The following is a 17,046-nucleotide window of genomic DNA, read 5'->3' as shown; positions in this document are numbered from 1 at the left end:
GCGGGATCTATCCATGGAGGCCTTTAGGACCAGGGGGCAGGGTCGGAGTCTGCAGTCCTGAACCACTCTAGGCCACCATCCTCAGACTTCTCCAGAGACTGAGTCTCCTCTCTGCAGCCTGCGTGATGGAGAACGCAGCACGGCTCTGGAGGCGAACAGGAACCATGTTTGAATCTCACCTCTACCACGCAGTCGCTGGGTGGAGGCGACATGAGATAACATGCACGTAGTACAGGCCTGCCACGTGGTAACTGCTCAGTAATAATACCAGCTGCCACTGCCCTAGTCGTGGTGTTAATTACTGCCACCAGCACAGAGTCAGAGCACATGCCCCAGCTTCTGTGAACATGTAAACTCACAAATACGTACTTGGTGAGAACAGAAAAAGGCAAGAAGATTAATAACGAAAATACTGTGAGCTGTTTCACCGGCCCATTGTACTCAGGTTGTTTATGCCGTGGAACAATTTGAAACAGGTGAATTAAGAGCCTGGGCTCTGTCTGCAGCGACACTGCAGGGGTTCAGATCCTGACTCAACCTCTGAGAAGCTGTGTGACACTGGACGAGTGGCTGTACCGCTCTGTGCCTCGGTTTTCCCATCTGTAAAACGGGGATGATAAAAACATCTACGTTCGTAGGGCTGTAGTGAGGACTGAGCTGCTATAAGATGCTGCAGGTAGTGTCTGGCCTGTAGGAGGCACTGTGCCAGCTGAGCAAGTCTTGGCTGTTGTGATGGTGGCTTACGCAGCTTGATTCCCACCTCTGATTAGAATGACCTAGGTCAGCTGTTCTCAGAGTGTGGTCCCAGGACCAGCAGCAGCCACATCAGCTAGGAGTTTGTGCACAATGCAGATTCTCGGACCCTGCCCCAGGCTCACTGAATCAGACGCTCTGGGCTGGAACCCAGGCATCAGTGTTTTTATAAGCCCTCCTGGAGATTTGATGCACATTCAAGAGTGAGAAGCATGGACTTGTGTTTAAATGCACTGAAAATAGTATCTCTTCCTTAAATATCAACCGGCAGCATCATCAGGGCCACTGCTTCTTGTGAGCAGGTTTCAGGGATTTTCCAGGAGAGGCTTGCCTTGCACGGTGACTTTTGAGCCTGATCCTCATGTGAGAGGTGACCCCACTGTATAGGATTTCTACCCCTTATCCTATTGTTATTATTAGTTATTCCAGACTAGACTGTGGCCTGATGCTGACAGCCTGACTCCATTAAAGGAAGCCTTTGTTTTTTTAAGTTCCCTATCCCTTCCACTAAGGATAGACCGATATGCTCCAGCCCCCTTGCCCCCCCCGCCTCCTTCAGCTGAGCTGGGCAGGCCCCTCAGTCTGCGCTCTCGTCCCCTGCAGACTCACCGGCTGGCCGCCCGGTGCATCCAGAAGAATGTGGCTGTGTTCCTGGCCGTCAGGGACTGGCCGTGGTGGCGGCTGCTGGCTTCCCTCCGGCCCCTGCTGAGCGCCACCATCGGGGAGGAGCAGCTCCGCGCCAAGGAGGTGGGTGCACACGGTGGGCGGGGCGATCCCCACTCCCCCCGACCCCCTCCAGCCTGCTCCCTGGTGTTTGCATCCAGACCCAGTGCCTCCAGCCCTGGGTATTCTTCATCCAGGAATGCTCCACCACTAGCCCTCGCTGCCCCTCTACAGACATCCCTCTGCCCCAGTTGGCACGGCCTCCCTCCACCTGGTGCCCAGCTCCCCGGTAGGTGAGTGGGTGCCAGTCAGAGGCAGGTACCCACCTCGGGTGTGGGAGCGTGTGCTCCCACTCCTCCCAGAGAGGGTCTGCGGGCCAGTTCGTGAGCCGTTTATCTTTGTATCTCAGAGGACACTCCCTACCCTCCCTTCAACCCCGTTAGCACCCACTTGATGCAGGTAACTGTTCTGATTGTTGTTTATTTGCTCAGCCGTGTCTGACTCTTTGTGACGCCATGGACTGCAGCCCACCAGGCTCTGCTGTCCGTGGGATTTTCCAGGCAAGAGTACTGGAGTGGGTTGCTATTTCCTTCTCCAGGGGCTCTTCCCAACCTGGGGATTGAACTCGGGTTTCCTGCCTTGGCAGGCAGATTCTTCACCACTCAGCCACCAGGGAAACTGTTCTGATTGGTTTCTGGTTTACCCTGCCTGTTGTTCCTTTTGGCCAAAATGAGCAAATATAGGCATATCTTGGAGATAGTGCAGGTTCAGTTCGAGGCTGCCAAGATAAATCGGATATCACAGTGAGTCACGTGAATTGGGTGACTTCCCAGGACCTATACAAGTTATATTGACACTGTACTGTAGTCTGTTAAGTGTGTAATAGTATTTGGTCCCCCTAAAAATCTGCATACCTTAATTAAAAGATAACACTTTTGGAAAATAGACTTGCTCACCGCAGGGTTGCCACCAACCTTCAATTTGTAAAAAATGCAGTATCTGCAGAGCCCAGCCAGTGAAGCAAGGTATACATGTACACACGCAGGTGCACATGTGTGCGTGCACACACACACACACACACACACACACACACACACAGAGGACTAGTGGTTTCTTTCTTACACAAGAGGCGGCATACTATATATTCTTCTGCAACTTGCATTTTTCACTTCAAAATAGATTTTAAGAACCGTGCCACGTCCATATTTTTGGATTGTCTTTTAAAAGTTTTAGTTAAAATGTGTTTGACCTACGGCATTGTAAAGTTAAGGCACACAACATGTTAATGTGCTGCATTTATATACTGTCACGTGGTCCCACTTTTATAAAAATCTTTCTCGTTCTCTCTTCATGGCCATGTGGTCCTCCTTGGGGTGTGCGTTTCATGGTTCACTCCACTGGCCTGCAGTGGGTGAGCATTTCAATTGCTCCTGACAGTAGTGCTGTAAACCTCATGACGACCCCCTGGCCAGAAGTGGCAATTGGGGAAGATGAAGACACGGTGCTCCGTGTCACTCAGGAGTGCCCTGTCTCACTCGGGTATGCCCCGTCTCAATAAACAGTGACTTGTTCCAAGGATTTGCATCCAGACCCTAGTCCAGGCTGGTATGGACCAGGCTTGCCTGAGCAGAGATGATCATATTCAGAAATGGCCATCATCACAGCAGGCTGGCTGAATCACCCGCTGGATTTGCTGGCCACTCTTAACACATGTGGAACCTACACCTCCATCCAGAATGGCTTCTGTTACTGTGTTTGCTTTTGTAGGCCGAGCTCACAGCGCTGAGGCAGAAGCTAGAGAAGTCAGAGAAGTCTCGGAATGAACTCCGGCAGAACGCAGACGTGCTGGAGAGCAAGGTACCCCCTTCCGTCCTGCGCGGGGGGAGGTCTGTTGATGGGGAAGGTGACAGTGAGCCCAGCATGGTGCTCAGTACCTTCAACACTCCTCAGAGTGACCCTGTGAGGTTCATGCCACTCTGCTCCCCATTTTACAGAGGTGGAAACGCGGGCGCTGGGGTATTAAGTGCCTTCCCCCATCCCCACAACCAGCAAGTGTAGAGATGAGTCTCAAAGCCATGTCATGTGGCTCCCAAGGGAAGAATTGCTTAAATAAGTCACAAAAGCACAGCTCGCAGGGGAGAATGATCACTGTGACCCCAATAAGGTGATCAACTTCTGATTGTCAGAGCATAAAATAAAGACACACCACGTACTTGAAGATGAAATTTGCAACACATGCAACTGACAGAGAGTAACCAGAATATGTAAAGAACTTCCTCAAATCAATTGGGAAAAGGTAAATATTTCAGTAAAAAAAAAGGGAGGGGGGACAAAAATTAGAAATTGGCAGTTCTCAGCAGGGGAACTCATTTCAGGAGTTTAAATGATCAGGAATGCAATGGCCAATAAACTCATGAAAAGATGCTCTAGTAACTAGCCATCAGGAAATGTACATTAACAGCACAACAGGTATCAATGCTTGAAGTGGGCAAAATCCTAAAGTCTGATGTTGCCAAGCGCTGGCGACAGGAGTGCGCAGCAGCAGGAACTCAGGCTGCTGGTGTGGGTGTAAATTGATCTCATGGCTCTTGAATGGTCTAGCATCATCTCTGAGAGTTGAAGCTGCCTGTACCCTGTGGCCCAGCAGTCCCGCTTCCAGGTTCACATACTGGAGAACCTCTCCCACAGAAATGAAACGACGAGACGCTCACAGCAGCGGCGCTTTTCATGTTGGAGAACGTAAGCACCAGAAAGGGAGTCTGTTGACAGAATGGATGAACACATCTTGTTAGTGAAATACAGTGAAAATGAATAAAGAGACAGGCAAACTATGGCCCACAGGGCAAACCCATTTCACCACCGGTTCTTTATAAAGTTTTATTGGCAGAGCCACACCCATTCATTTCTGTACAGTCTCTGGCTGCTTTCATGCTACAAAGGCAGAGTTGAGCAGTTTGTGACAGAGACTGTGTGACCTGCCAAGATTAAAAATATTTACTATCTGGCTCTTTATAGAAGAAAAGGCCTTTCAGCCAGAGATATAAGAACCAATATGGACTGCCCTTAAAAAACAAAGTGCTGAAGAAAAAGAATTGAGTACTGTTGTCTTTTGCTGGTGAACCTAATTACAATCCCTGCTAGCCATCAGCCAAACCAAGCACTATCGTCAGCATGACACCACCCCAGCCGTGCAAGCTCAGGAAGCTCTGGTTTTGCTCTGGACTGAGAACGTCTCTCGTGCTGCCTCAGGACCTTTGCACTGGCTGCCTCTGCCTTTCCTCCAGATCTGCACAGACAGGGGTGCGTCACATGGTTCAGATCTAGCTTCAGACTTTTCAGTCCACAGACGTCTTCCCGGACCACTTAGGTAATATCGCCCCCCGTTTGACATCCCTCCCCGTCATCTCCCTCTGTTTAATGCCTGTGGCACCCCACCATCTGAAAGCTAGCTTGCACGTTTACCTACTTGGGTCTGTCTCCCTCCGTTGGCCTGGAGGCTTTGTAAGGACAGGGGACTTTGCCTTGTCCCTGGCTGTATCCACGGGGTCTGGTCGAAAGTCTTATCACATGGAGGTACTCAGATACTTCTGATGAACAAGGAAATGAAGAAGGGAATGGATGAGCTCCACCTGAACTTCAGCAGAACCCTGTGACGTACCAGGGCTTCCTGGAGCCAGGCAGCTGGGACTAGGGTGAGCCAAGCACTCGCCTAGGGGGCACGATTTAAGGGAGCCCTGAAAACCTCAGAAATCAGGATGGGGAATTCCCTGGCGGTCCACCCCCACGGTCAGGCGATGGGCAGGGGCTCCTGGAAAGGAGGGTCTCCGGCACACCAGGGGGAGAATCTGGCCTGGGTTACTGCCCCTCTCATGGACGAGACTGTGAGGAGAGGGAATGACACCTGAATGCCTCACATTCTCCACTGAGGCTCCAGAGAGCCAGCACCTGACCTCTCTTTCTGGAAGGAGCCATGAGTAGAGCAGCAGAAGCTGTCGGAGAGCTGTGGGCTGGTGGGGAATATCGGTGGCTTCCCGGCAGAAATTCCTTCCCGCCGAGCTGACATTTTATGCAGTAATCCATCACGAGCTGTCAGGTCGGACTTGGGGGTTTGCAATTTCTCAGCGGCTGGGGGAGACTTGGAGAGGAGGAGGAGGTGAGCATTTCTAGCATCTGGAGCTCCAATTCATGGGACACTGGAGGTAGGGTAGGGACCAGGCTCCTGAGGCCCAAACTACGAATGCTTGTGTCAATACCCACAGAATATTCTGCCTGGGCTCTTTTGTCTTTGTATCACACATGGTTGCAAAAAGCTGCATGAAGTCTTGAAAAAATAAGATAAAATTTTAAAGCTAAGAAAATCAGCAAAGGGAACCAAGAATCAAAGAATACACAAAATCAAGGAAAGAGAATATAGACCTTTCCCATTGGCCTTAGACTCACTCTCAAATCATGCCTTTGCCTGTGCTATTCCTTCTGCCCCCTCCACCCTCCTCACCTGGTAAATGTCTGGTCGTCCCGTCATACTTAGTTCAAGTGGTGCTTCCTCCAAGAAGCCTTCCTTGACGCTCTAAGAGTGGGTGGTGGTTGTTTCATCACTAAGTCAAGTCCAACTCTTTGCGATCCCATGGACAGTAGCCTGCCAGGCTCCTCTGTCCATGGGATTTCCCAGGCAAGAACACTGGCATGGGTTGCCATTTCCTTCCCCAGGGGATCTTCCTGACCTGGGGATTGAACCTGTGTCTCCACTTGGCAGGTGGATTGCTTGCCAGCGAGCCACTTGGGAAGCCCACGGGTCCATTAGGCCCCCACTATAGGCTGCTAGTGGCCCTGTGTCCCAGTATTGACCAGCGCCTCCCGATCACCTCCTGTGTCCCAGCGAGACTGCCCTGGGAGGCCTCGTCACATCAGCCCCGCCCCCAGTGCAGAACAGACACCCAGTGGGTGGGTGGAACTGTTAAAAATGGGTTGAAGTTTTGACACAGTGCTTCCTAGCAACCAAAGCAAAAAGAAAAACAGGATATTCCATGAACATGTTGTGCCTGGGTTATAGGCACACACACCCACACACACCCCTGTTGCTTGAGCAAAGAGTAACTTTTCAGGATGTGGAGATAATTGCGATATTAGAGGAACTTCTCCCATGAAGCCTTATTAAAAGGTCCTGAGGGCACTCACCTATATTCACACAGTAAATACCGGAGGGGTCTGTAGAAATGCTTTTGGTAGTGTCACATTAAACTGCAAGTCAAGGGCGTGATGCCCATACCACAAAGAGAATTCAGTCAGGAAGCAAAGCTGCGCTGTATTCCGGAAGCACATTTAGATGACCAAGTGTTAGGATTTCTTTCTCTTCCTCCCCAACGCCTCCTCTTCGTCGTCTTCTTCCTCCTGCTTCTCTTCTTCCTCCTGCCTTTTAAACTCTATGTAACAGTCCAACATACAAGAAAAGTGTACACATCATAAGTGTGCAGCTTAATGAACTTTCACAAAGTGGACGCACCAGTGTGCCCAGCACCCCGAGCGCTGGGTGGCCCAGTTTGCTCTCAGTTTCCCCGACCTTGTGCCCCTTTCAGCCACTGCCCCCCACCATTAACCACCAAACGGACTCCTGACACTGAAGAATAGTTTTTACCTTGTTTCTGAACTTTACTGAAATTCATTGAATCTGTGCCTTCCTTTGTCCCTGGTTGCTTTCATTTGACATCGCTGGTGACGTGGGCGACTGTGGTTCACGGACCCCCTCTGCTGTAGACTGGTCAATTACGGGCAGACCCTTGTCCTTACCCCTGCCTCTAAACGAGTATTTGACTGTTTCTGTTTTTCAACTGCAAAGAACCAGCTTGCTCTGGACCTCCTGACGTGTGTCTTTTGGTGCACAGATCGCGCGTGGCTTTTAGCACACACCAAGGGATGGGACCGCTGGGTTTTAAGTTATTTCTGTGTACGGTTTTCTTAGATGCTGCAGCTAGCTCACTACCTTGTTGGCGTCCATTTGTTCCCCGACAGCTGCGGGTGAGCCTCGGTCTGCTCCGCGTTTTCCCAGCACTGGGCATTGTCTGCCTTTTTCATTTAGCGACTGTGGCTGGTGTGCAGTTGTACTGCCGAGTGATTTTAATGTGCGTCTTTTCACCTGTTTTTGGCTATTCGGTTATCTTCTCTGACAAAGTGGCCTTTCCAGTCTTTCCTGTGGCTTTTCTTGTTGACCTGTAGCAGTTTTTCATAAGCCGTGGATGTCTGGTCAGTTGTTCAGTGTGGATAACTATATAACTAGTGTGGATCCCTTCCACTCTGTGGCTTGTCTGCGCTGATGGAGTAATTTATGGAGTGTTTTCCAAAGCCCTGCATCTCTTCAGGCCCGTCAGAGGGCAAGGAAGTGGTCCAGGGCTCCAGAACTCCCACACCTGCATCCGTTACAGTAGATGTGCTGTTTGCACTTTGATTCTGTTTTTATCGATTCTCAGATGAATTATTTTCTTCCTTTGTACTTCGCAGAACCCAGTCAGCAGCCTCTCACACTAGGAACTGGCCGTGCATTCCTCTCTCATGTTCTAAACTGTGCATCTTACAATCAATGGCAGCTCAGATTTGGTGAAATGCAGCATGTTGGGGCCCAAGTAGGATTCTATTTGGAGAAAGGGCTCTAATTCCTACCCTGCAAAGCTACTGTTGATTTGTATTGCTTGCTTTTGCACTTGAAAGAGCATCAGAATCACCCATGAGTGCTACGTTACTCGGTCATGTCCAGTTCTTTGTGACCTTATGGGCTGCAGCCCGCCAGGCTCCTCTGTCCATGGGATTTCCCAGGCAAGAATACTGGAGTGGGTTGCCATTTCCTCCTCCAGGGGATCTTCCCAACCCAGGGATCGAACCCGCCTCTCTTATGTCTCCTGCATTGGCAGGCGGGTTCTTTACCACTAGCGCCACGTGGGAAGCCCTCAGAATCACCCAGAGGAGCTGTTCCCCCTATAGCTTTCCTGGCTCCACCTCTCAAGGTTGGGCCTGGGAGGGAATCTTGGGGGTCGGGGTCCCTCCGCACTCCTCCAGCAAGCCTTGAGGTGGCCCTGGGGCAGAGGTTCGTGCTGTGTTTGGTTTGTGGGGTTCTCCTCCTTGAACGCGTGTTAGAATCCCCAGGAGGGTGGGTTAGGGTGTGAATCGTTGGGTCCCAGTCTTCGAGATTCTGAGTCAGTGGCTTGGGATGGCCCTGGAGCTTTTGTAGTTCTAGTAAGTTCTCAAGTGATGCTGAAGCTGCTTGTTCAGGGACCACACTTTGAGAAACGTCAAGTTACAGAATAGGCACGAACTGTCTGCTTCTCCTCGGTTCTCCTTTCTCGGAAGGGCGCTTCTGTTGACAGTCAGGGAGCAGAAACTCCTTCAGTGCTGTGCATCATGCAGCCCCCCAGCACCCTCCGTGTCTGCACCCCGCCCCTCGTCTCGGCGGGGAAACAGCCACAGAAACGTGGCTGGAACATGGTGTGCCTCATCAGTGAGAATGCTCTTTGACGAGCCTTATTAAAAAGACAACATTACTGCAAAATGATTTAAGTGCTTCATTTGCAAAGGAGCCAAAGAGGAGATGAGGAGCCTCTGAGACGCCGGCTATAAATATTCTTCAAGCATGCAGGATCGGCCTGCATGCCCAGTGGGGTTTGTATTTCCACAGGGAAGCAGCCCAACTGCGTGGGAGCACCAGGGAGGCTGCAGGAGCACAAGGCAGTGCCTGAGAGCAGGGTGGTGTCTTCTCTCTGGAATATGTACAGGACCTCGTTTATAGCAAAAGACGGAGGCCCATGTGTACCGCTGTCTGGCCTCACTAGCCCAGGAAGTTTCACTTCTGGGTGAAGAATCGCGGAGGGAACCAGCGGGGTGCAGCAGGGACTGGAGATCTAGAGCAGACGTGCATTAGCGGAGCCCTGAGCGAGGTGGCTCCCGATGGCCGTGACTGCCCACCAGCAGGGTGGGCGAGGGGCGTGGCTCCCTGGGGGCCACGTGAGCAGACGGCACCCGAGCTGTGATCTCGCCCCGGGTCTCCTGGTACCTGGTTCTGTGCTCTAGTGCAGCGCCAGGCTTCTGTGGGGATGGGATGTTGGAGCCCCCTCATCCCCGGGGGAATAAAACAGCCTGGTTTCCTCGCTGACTCAGGATGTTAGGGTCTGTTGAGCCTTCACTGGGGGGCCACGGGGGAGGGTGTCCTCCTGGCGGACAGGGACTGTAGAGGCTTTCTGGACGCTGGGCGGGCGTATTCAAGGATGACCGCGGCGGGGTGAGCCCAGGACCCGCAGAGAAAGGCACGGCAGGAAGGTCTGCTGTCTGTGCCTCCACACCCCCAGGGGAGAAAAGGGGCCACTGTCTCCCCTCGACCTTTTTTCTCTGCTGATGTTTTTCACTTTCTGTTTCAGTCACTCAGGTTGATGGGGATGGGGGCTTTCTTTTGCACAGGGGTCCATAAGGCTCCCTTTGGCTGCAGTCTCGGTCTGACCTCGCCACTGACCTGTACTCGCTGGCCATTCCCCATCACCTCCCCGAGCCATGTGTCCTGGTCTCTTCCAGAACGCCCATCCCCAGGGGCCTGGGGGCAGGGGATCGAGCTGGACGGGGGATGCTGGACAGGAAACAGCATCTGGACAGAGGTCCAGCCAGGACCCCGAGTTGGGCCGCCTGGGCGGGATTGCCTCTAAGACCAGTCAGCTCTGATCTGAGCAACTCGTTCCACCTCTCACAGCCACCGTGTCTTGTTCTGTGTGAGCAAGCGACAGAAACACCCTGCTCACGAGGCTTCTGTGCCCAGGGGTCATGTGTGTGTGTTCACAGCGGTGGACGAGTGTGAGCTGTTTCTCATTCTAGGGCTTAAATAAACAGATCATTGTGGTTGAGAAAAGCACAGGGAGAGAGGGGAAAGGGTGCTGTTTGCTCTCTGCAGGACAGGTGGTTTGGGGTCCAGGGGTCCGCAAGTCTAAGAGCCAAGGACACGGTCGGGCCAAGAATGCGGGTGCTCCACACGTGGTTTTCTTCCCTCCCCAGCAGCAGAGTCTCCGAAGGCGGGTCTGGCAGGCAGTAGGTGCTTGCATCATGCAGGGCTGGTGACCGTGACAGCCCAGGGCAGTTAAGGCGCTTCACAGCCCCGTGACCCACGGTTCCCCGCAGTCTGGTCTCTGTGCAGGATGCGTGGAATGTTATTTCTGTTTGACTGCAAAAGGTACAGCAGATTCATTCATTTCCGTCTCCGTCTCTCTGGCAGACCCTTGGAGTCATTGTCCCTGAGTAGAAAGAGGGTTTCTGATGATTCAGCCAAGCAGTGGGTCCAGGGAGGATCCCAGAATAATTCCTGGTTAATTGGTCCTAGTGTGGTCTGCACAAGGCCGTTCTGGGTTTGCAACCCGGCTCTCATTAAACTGGTCTTTATTTTGCTCTCAACTGCTAGCTCTGGGTCTGGTGCCCACCCCTCACCTCAAGGACAGAGCCTCTGGACCCGTGTGGGTCCAGGAAGAGGGCTTTGTGGGGATGGGAACAGTCAGAGGCTACTGTCTCTGAGAAAAGCAGCTGTTGTTTCCTCAATTTGGAAAGATGAATTGTCCTTTGAGCTCCAGACTTGGGGTCTGCGGAATTCAAAATTAATGCATTAAATTAATTTTGTGCTCTCTTTGCTCAGGCCGATTAGCACCAATTGAATTTTGTACTAAATGGTTAAGGCAGAGAGAATACTCTCCTGGTGTTTGGTATCCATGCTGATGGCAGGGATGGAGGGCATTTAGGGGTGTGATCCGGGGTGCTTCTGGAGTACACTGGCCTGTAGTCGGTGCCCACTGCTAGTGATCGCTTTTCCACCTTGAATGCCTTTATGCACCCCAGTGGCTCAGACAGTAAAGAATCTACCTGCAATGCAAGAGACCTGGGTTCGATCCCTGGGTCAGGAAGATCCTGAATGGGTCTGGCAACCCACTCCAGTATTCTTGCCTGTAAAGTCCCAATATTCTTGCCTATAAAAACTCTTGAGAGTCCCTTGAACTGCAAGGAGATCAAACTAGGCAATTCTAAAGGAAATCAGTCCTGAATATTCTTTAGAAGGAATGATGCTGAAGCTGAAACTCTAGTACTTTGGTCACCTGATGCAAAGAACTGACTCACTGGAAAAGACCCTGATGCTGGGAAAGATTAAACGCAGGAGGAGAAGGGGACAACAGAGGATGAGGTGGTTGGATGGCATCACTGACTCGATGGACATGAGTTTGAGCAAGCTCCAGGAGATGGTGATGGACAGGGGAAGCCTGGCATGCCGGAGTCCGTGGAGTTGAAAAGAGACAGACATGATTGAGTGACTGAACTGAACTGAAAGTTCCGTGGACAGAGGAGTCTGGAAGACTGCAGTCCATGGGGTCGCAAAGAGTTGAACACCATTGAGCGACTTCCGCTTTACTTTAAATCTGACCCACCTAGAGCCAAATGAGGCTAAAATTAGGAGGTGATCCTAACCTCTCCTATGGTGGTAACACATGAATTTTACTGTGCTGAAGAATCACCCTGGAGTGTATTCAAATTCAGATTCCTGGGGTGGCCAGGAGGACAGTAGACATCACCTAATTCAGAGCATTTTGTAGCTCAGGTGACCACAGCCCCAGAGAGGAAGAAGCTCGTCCAAGGTCACACAATGTGTGAGTTGTTGTGTCTGAACTTGACCCTGTGCCTTGCCTCTGTGTTTTTTTCTTTTCTTCCCTCCCTCTGTACTTTAACCGCTGCCTCACACAAGCATAGCCCCAGTTTCACGAGGACTCTGCTGTGCAGCGTCATTTCTGCCCTTCTTGGTCATGAACTGTCCACTTGTATGTTTTTTTTTTCTCACTCTACTTGGCATATCCTTGAACCCAGAAGACTGTATTTGAAACAATGAGACCACAAAAGCCCTGACCCACTTGGTATTTCCCATTTATTTGGGGAGAAAAAAGCCAGTGCAAGTGGAATTCATTTAAAAAATAAACATCTTTATTTTTAACCTAAAACATGTCTGCCTCAACTCACTGAGGTGGGACCAGCAATTCAAGATCTACTTCTTCTTTAAACCACACCCCTCACACACAACTACATGATTTCCAGTTTCGATTTCTTTAAAGCAGAGCAAATGGCAAAGGAATTCAAATGCAGAAGCCTACACTTTGTACTTGGAGTTTTTTTCCTTTATAGTTTTTGCACTTACACCTATATGACACAATTTTAAGAAGCAACCCACTTGTATTCATTGCCTCCAAAGCATTCAGCCTAGTGTTCCTGGGAACTCTTGGCCCGGTCACATCTTACAGGTTTATGTAGTAGCTAATAGAATAGGTAATTGCATAAAAGTGTGTGAGGCATAAACAGGTTGGGAGCACACACAGCATGACCGCATGGCTGAAATCTGGTAGAGGCAGGCGGGCCCCGGGGAACCATCGAGAGGTTTCCTGGCCGAGAGCATCCATGGGGAGTGGGCATCTGTGAGTGCGTGTCTTACCAAGGAAGCTTGTTGTTTGGTCAAGTGAAATGACTTCCTGAAGGATAGCTAAGGAGAGTTTCCACTAGAATAATTGTTTTTTAACTGAGCATTTACTATGTGCTTGGCACTGTGCTAAGCTCTGTGTGGATTATCACACTTAATTCTCAAAATAATTCTCTCTGCTGTCCCCTTCCTTACTGAAGTGGAGAAAACTGAGCTTCAGAGGCATCCTGTGTGGCTCAGAGCCACACAGTGAGTGAGTGCTGGGCCAGGAACTCTAGCCCCCAGGACCGGTAACATCCCGACACCCGTGCTCTTAACCACCTTATTACGCTGCAGGCTTACCTTGAGATAAGACCTGGTATCAGTGTGAGGGTGGTCCCATGGAGCATGGGCGGAGGGAGAAGGGTTGGCAGCCCTGACGAGTAACTCTGCCTTAACCCTCCCCCTCCAGATCGCTGAACTGACCACAGAGCTGGCCGATGAGTGCTTCAAAGGGGACGTGGCCTGCCAGGTGCTGGAGAGTGAGCGGGCGGAGCGGCTGCGGGCCTCCCGGGAGGTCCAGGAGCTAAAGGCGAGTGGTGGGGAGCGCCGGGGCTGCGAGTGCCCGAGAAGAGTGGCTGGAAGGCTCGGGCCTGCCCTTCTCTGCTCATATCTGGGATGTACAGGCTCACTGACTCCCATGCTGGGAATCCTGGAGGACATCCGAGTCTTCCTAAGTCTTGGCCTTGGAGGTCTCCTGGGTGAGGATTGTGGGGGTGGGGGTGGGGATAGGGGCCAGTCCTGGTTTGAAAGCACCTTGGGTGAGATGGCCGCTGTCTTAGGTCCAGTTTGAAACCTCGAGGCTTCTCTTCCAGAGCAAGTATGAGCAAGTCCAGAAGAATCTGGGAGAAGTGGAGAAGCGGTTGGAGGAAGCCCAGCAGAAAATTCAGTTGAATGATTTAGAGAGGAGTCACACTGGAGGAGGTGAGTCCTTGGGAACCATGGAGTCAGACACTGGTGGAAAAAGCTCTCCTTTTTTTCATTCATTCATTCATTCATTCACACATATGGAGCACTTACAGTGCTCTAGATGCTGCATTAGGGGCTGAGATGTTGTCAGAGAAAACAGGAACAGATCTTGCCTTCTCAGAGTGTACAGTCCAGTGGAAGAGGCAGGCATTAAACAGAGAATCCAACAATATCTAAGGTAATAAATTACCAATGTGACAGGTGCTGTTTATTAATAATGCAAAGAATGATTAAAAAAATAGTGGTTCTATAGATGGGCAGTTCAGTTCAGTCTCTCAGTCGTGTCCGACTCTTTGAGACTCCATGGACTGCAGCACCTCAAGCTTCCCTGTCCTTCTCCATCTCCTGCAGCTTGCCCAGACTCATGTCCATCAAGTTGGTGATGCTGTCCAACCATCTCATCCTCTGTCATCCCCTGTAGATGGGCAAGGTACCCTTATATTTAAGAATCTTTTTTATGACTTATTTTAATATAAATTTTTGGGCTTTCCTGATAGCTCAGTTGGTAAAGAATCCGCCTGCAATGCAGGAGACCTGGGTTCAATCCTTGGTTTAGAGAGGTTCCCTGGAGAAGGGAAAGCTACCCACTCCAGTATCCTGACCTGGAGAATTCCATGTCCATGCGGTCGCAAAGAGTTGGACATGACTGAGTGACTTTGACTTTCATAATATAAATTTTTATTAAATTCCAGTGAGCAAGAGTTATTGGAAGAGATCCTGATGCTGGGAAAGATTGAAAGCAGGAGAAGGGTGCGACAGAGGTTGAGATGGTTGAATGGCATCACCAACTCAATGGACATGAGTTTGAGCGAACTCCGGGAGATGGTGAAGGACAGGGAAGCCTGGTGTGTTGCAGTCCATGGGGTCGCAGAGAGTCAGGCACGACTGAGCGACTGAACAACAATATAAGTTTTGAGGAACTCAGTTCAGTGGTTAAGAAGTGAAAGCTATAAAATCACATTTCTGAATTTGAATCTAGACTCTGTTACTTTGGTCAAAGAAATTATCGCGCCTTGGTTTCCTCATCTTTCAAATGGCTGTAGACAGAGATGATGAATGGGAGGTGTTTAGTCACGTGTATGGTGCAGAGTGCTGAACAGCTGTTGCTCACTTTTTTATTGTTTCTAGTAGCACCAATAGTGGTATGCTTATTCCTGATCATCACCTGTGGAGCAGGGACTCCTCCTGGCCCTATTTGAAAGTGATGTCAGGCACTTGGTTAGCAGTTAGAGTGAATTGCCCGGTGAGAGATGTGCTCAGTGAGCCAGGGATTCCTGGTGCCCGTCTTGGTCGCCTGGAGACACATCTCACGGCTGGATGGGCAGGAGGCATCCTTATCATCTCCTCTCCCCAGTCGGAACTAGTCAGCTGAGGAGGGTTCCCGGCATGTCTGTCAGCCTTTATAAAACGTAGACATCATTCCTCTAGTGCCCCCAGAGAATCGATGCCCTAGAAACGTCAGGGACACTTGGAGGGGCCGAGGTCAGGAGGTGGTGGTGGAGGAGGGGAAGGCACGTTGGCTTCCTATTCCATTTCTGTCATCCTCTCATCCCGGCTACCTGCAGGGCAGGCGTTTGCCAGGGAGGTTCATCCTGAGGAGGCCAAGACTGTCAGGTACCCAAGCCCCGACAAGGTGGGACCCACTCAGAGAGAAGGGAGCCTGTTTTCCCAGAACCGGCACAGGTTCCCCAGAAGAACGTCAGCCCCAGTTCCATCCTGACGGTGATTTATGTCTGAACGATGCTCCCTGGCCATTTGTCTTCCCGTGCAGAGATACGGGAGTCGGCCGAGGGGGAAATGCGCTGAGCTCAGGAGCACATTAGTCACAGTACTGTGCAGGCTTTCAGCTCAGGACACTTATTCCAGGAAGCCAATCCACAAATATTTTGTTTTTGATTCTCAAAGTAGTACATACTCATTATGGAAAATGTCTGAGACATAGGAAAGTTGAAAGAAGCAATAAAACACTTTAATCACACCACTGCAGTGCCGCCATTACCTCCCCTATGGATCAAGCTGGAGTAGGAATTATTGAAAATATATGTTTTCTCACCGTGCATGGTGAAATCTTTAAAGAGAACCTTTCATGGAATGTATTCAGCACTGAGCTGGACTCTGGGGCAAGGGTTTTAGAAGAATTTTATTTGGGCCTTGCTGTCCAGAAACTTGCAATGTCAGTGGGAGGTCAGGGAAGCCCAGGAAAATGGCACTGGGAAATGAAGGGCTCACTGATGTGTGTGTGAAGAATGGCGCCCATGGGGAAGGAGGCTGGAGGCGGAACTCGGCCTGAAGGAGTGGAGCAGGTCCTCAGCTGTCTGTGGCACCCACTCACACCCCTCTCTGGAGCACAGAGCACACGGGCCACCCCAGAAATTCTTTCTGCTGCCGTCTCCTTTTTGAAGCTGTGCCATTTGCCACTTGAGTTTTTTTTCCTGGTGGAGAGATAGGATTCCTATCCTACCATGATGTTATTTACCCTGATGGAAATTTGAAGAAGCTTTAACTTTTTACAATCATATCATCCTTCTGTTTGGGTTAGTAGCGTGAGAATCACCCCCAACAAGACCTCAGTCCTGTCGTCCATCTGTCCATCCATCCATTCACTCACCCAGCCACCTCTGCAGTGAAAGTTATGGAGCATTTGTGATATGCGAGGCATTATAGTAAGTCCTGTGGATGTGGATACAGTCGTGAACAAAACAGAGTTTGCTTCCCTCATGAGTTTCAATCCTCTTCTGAACTTCCTTAAGTTCCTTTATGAGAGTCCTGGTCATGCTTCGTTCAAGCTGACTTTACATGTTTGTCTCCACAAATGGATTCTTCTGGAAGATGGAATGGTTTCTTATTCATGATCTCTTGTGCCTGGTATGGAGTAGTGTGGGTATTTGGTTGGATGGAAGGTAGATGGAACAATGGATGATAGATGGATGGATGGATGATGGATGGATGGAGAGATGATGGATAGGTGGATGGATGGATGGTTTATGGATAGAGGGATGTTGGGTGGATGAATGGATGATGGATGGATGAAAGGTGGGTGGATGGATGGGTGATGGGTGGATGGATGATGGATGGATGGTGGGTGGATGATGGATAGATGGATGATGGAAGGATGGATGTTGGGAGGATGGATGGATGGATGGGTGATGTTTGGGTGGATG

The 17,046-nt window shown here is 50.6% G+C and overlaps 1 protein-coding gene across 5 annotated transcripts in view; it reads left to right on the top strand.

Annotated features, from left to right (window-relative positions):
• Positions 1–17,046, top strand: part of MYO18B (myosin XVIIIB) — a 222,152-nt gene that overhangs the window by 95,786 nt on the left and 109,320 nt on the right. For all 5 annotated transcript variants that reach the window (XM_065904351.1, XM_065904348.1, XM_065904350.1 and 2 more), the window contains 4 exons: positions 1,357–1,500; positions 3,184–3,273; positions 13,329–13,448; positions 13,732–13,840. In XM_065904351.1, coding sequence (XP_065760423.1) covers positions 1,357–1,500; positions 3,184–3,273; positions 13,329–13,448; positions 13,732–13,840 — 463 coding nt within the window. The remainder of the gene's footprint in view (positions 1–1,356; positions 1,501–3,183; positions 3,274–13,328; positions 13,449–13,731; positions 13,841–17,046) is intronic.

Source organism: Muntiacus reevesi, chromosome 13 (genome assembly GCF_963930625.1).
Source record: "Muntiacus reevesi chromosome 13, mMunRee1.1, whole genome shotgun sequence".
NCBI lineage: Eukaryota > Metazoa > Chordata > Mammalia > Artiodactyla > Cervidae > Muntiacus > Muntiacus reevesi.
Note: the sequence above shows the minus strand (reverse complement) of the source record. Positions and strands in the feature narration are given on the sequence as shown.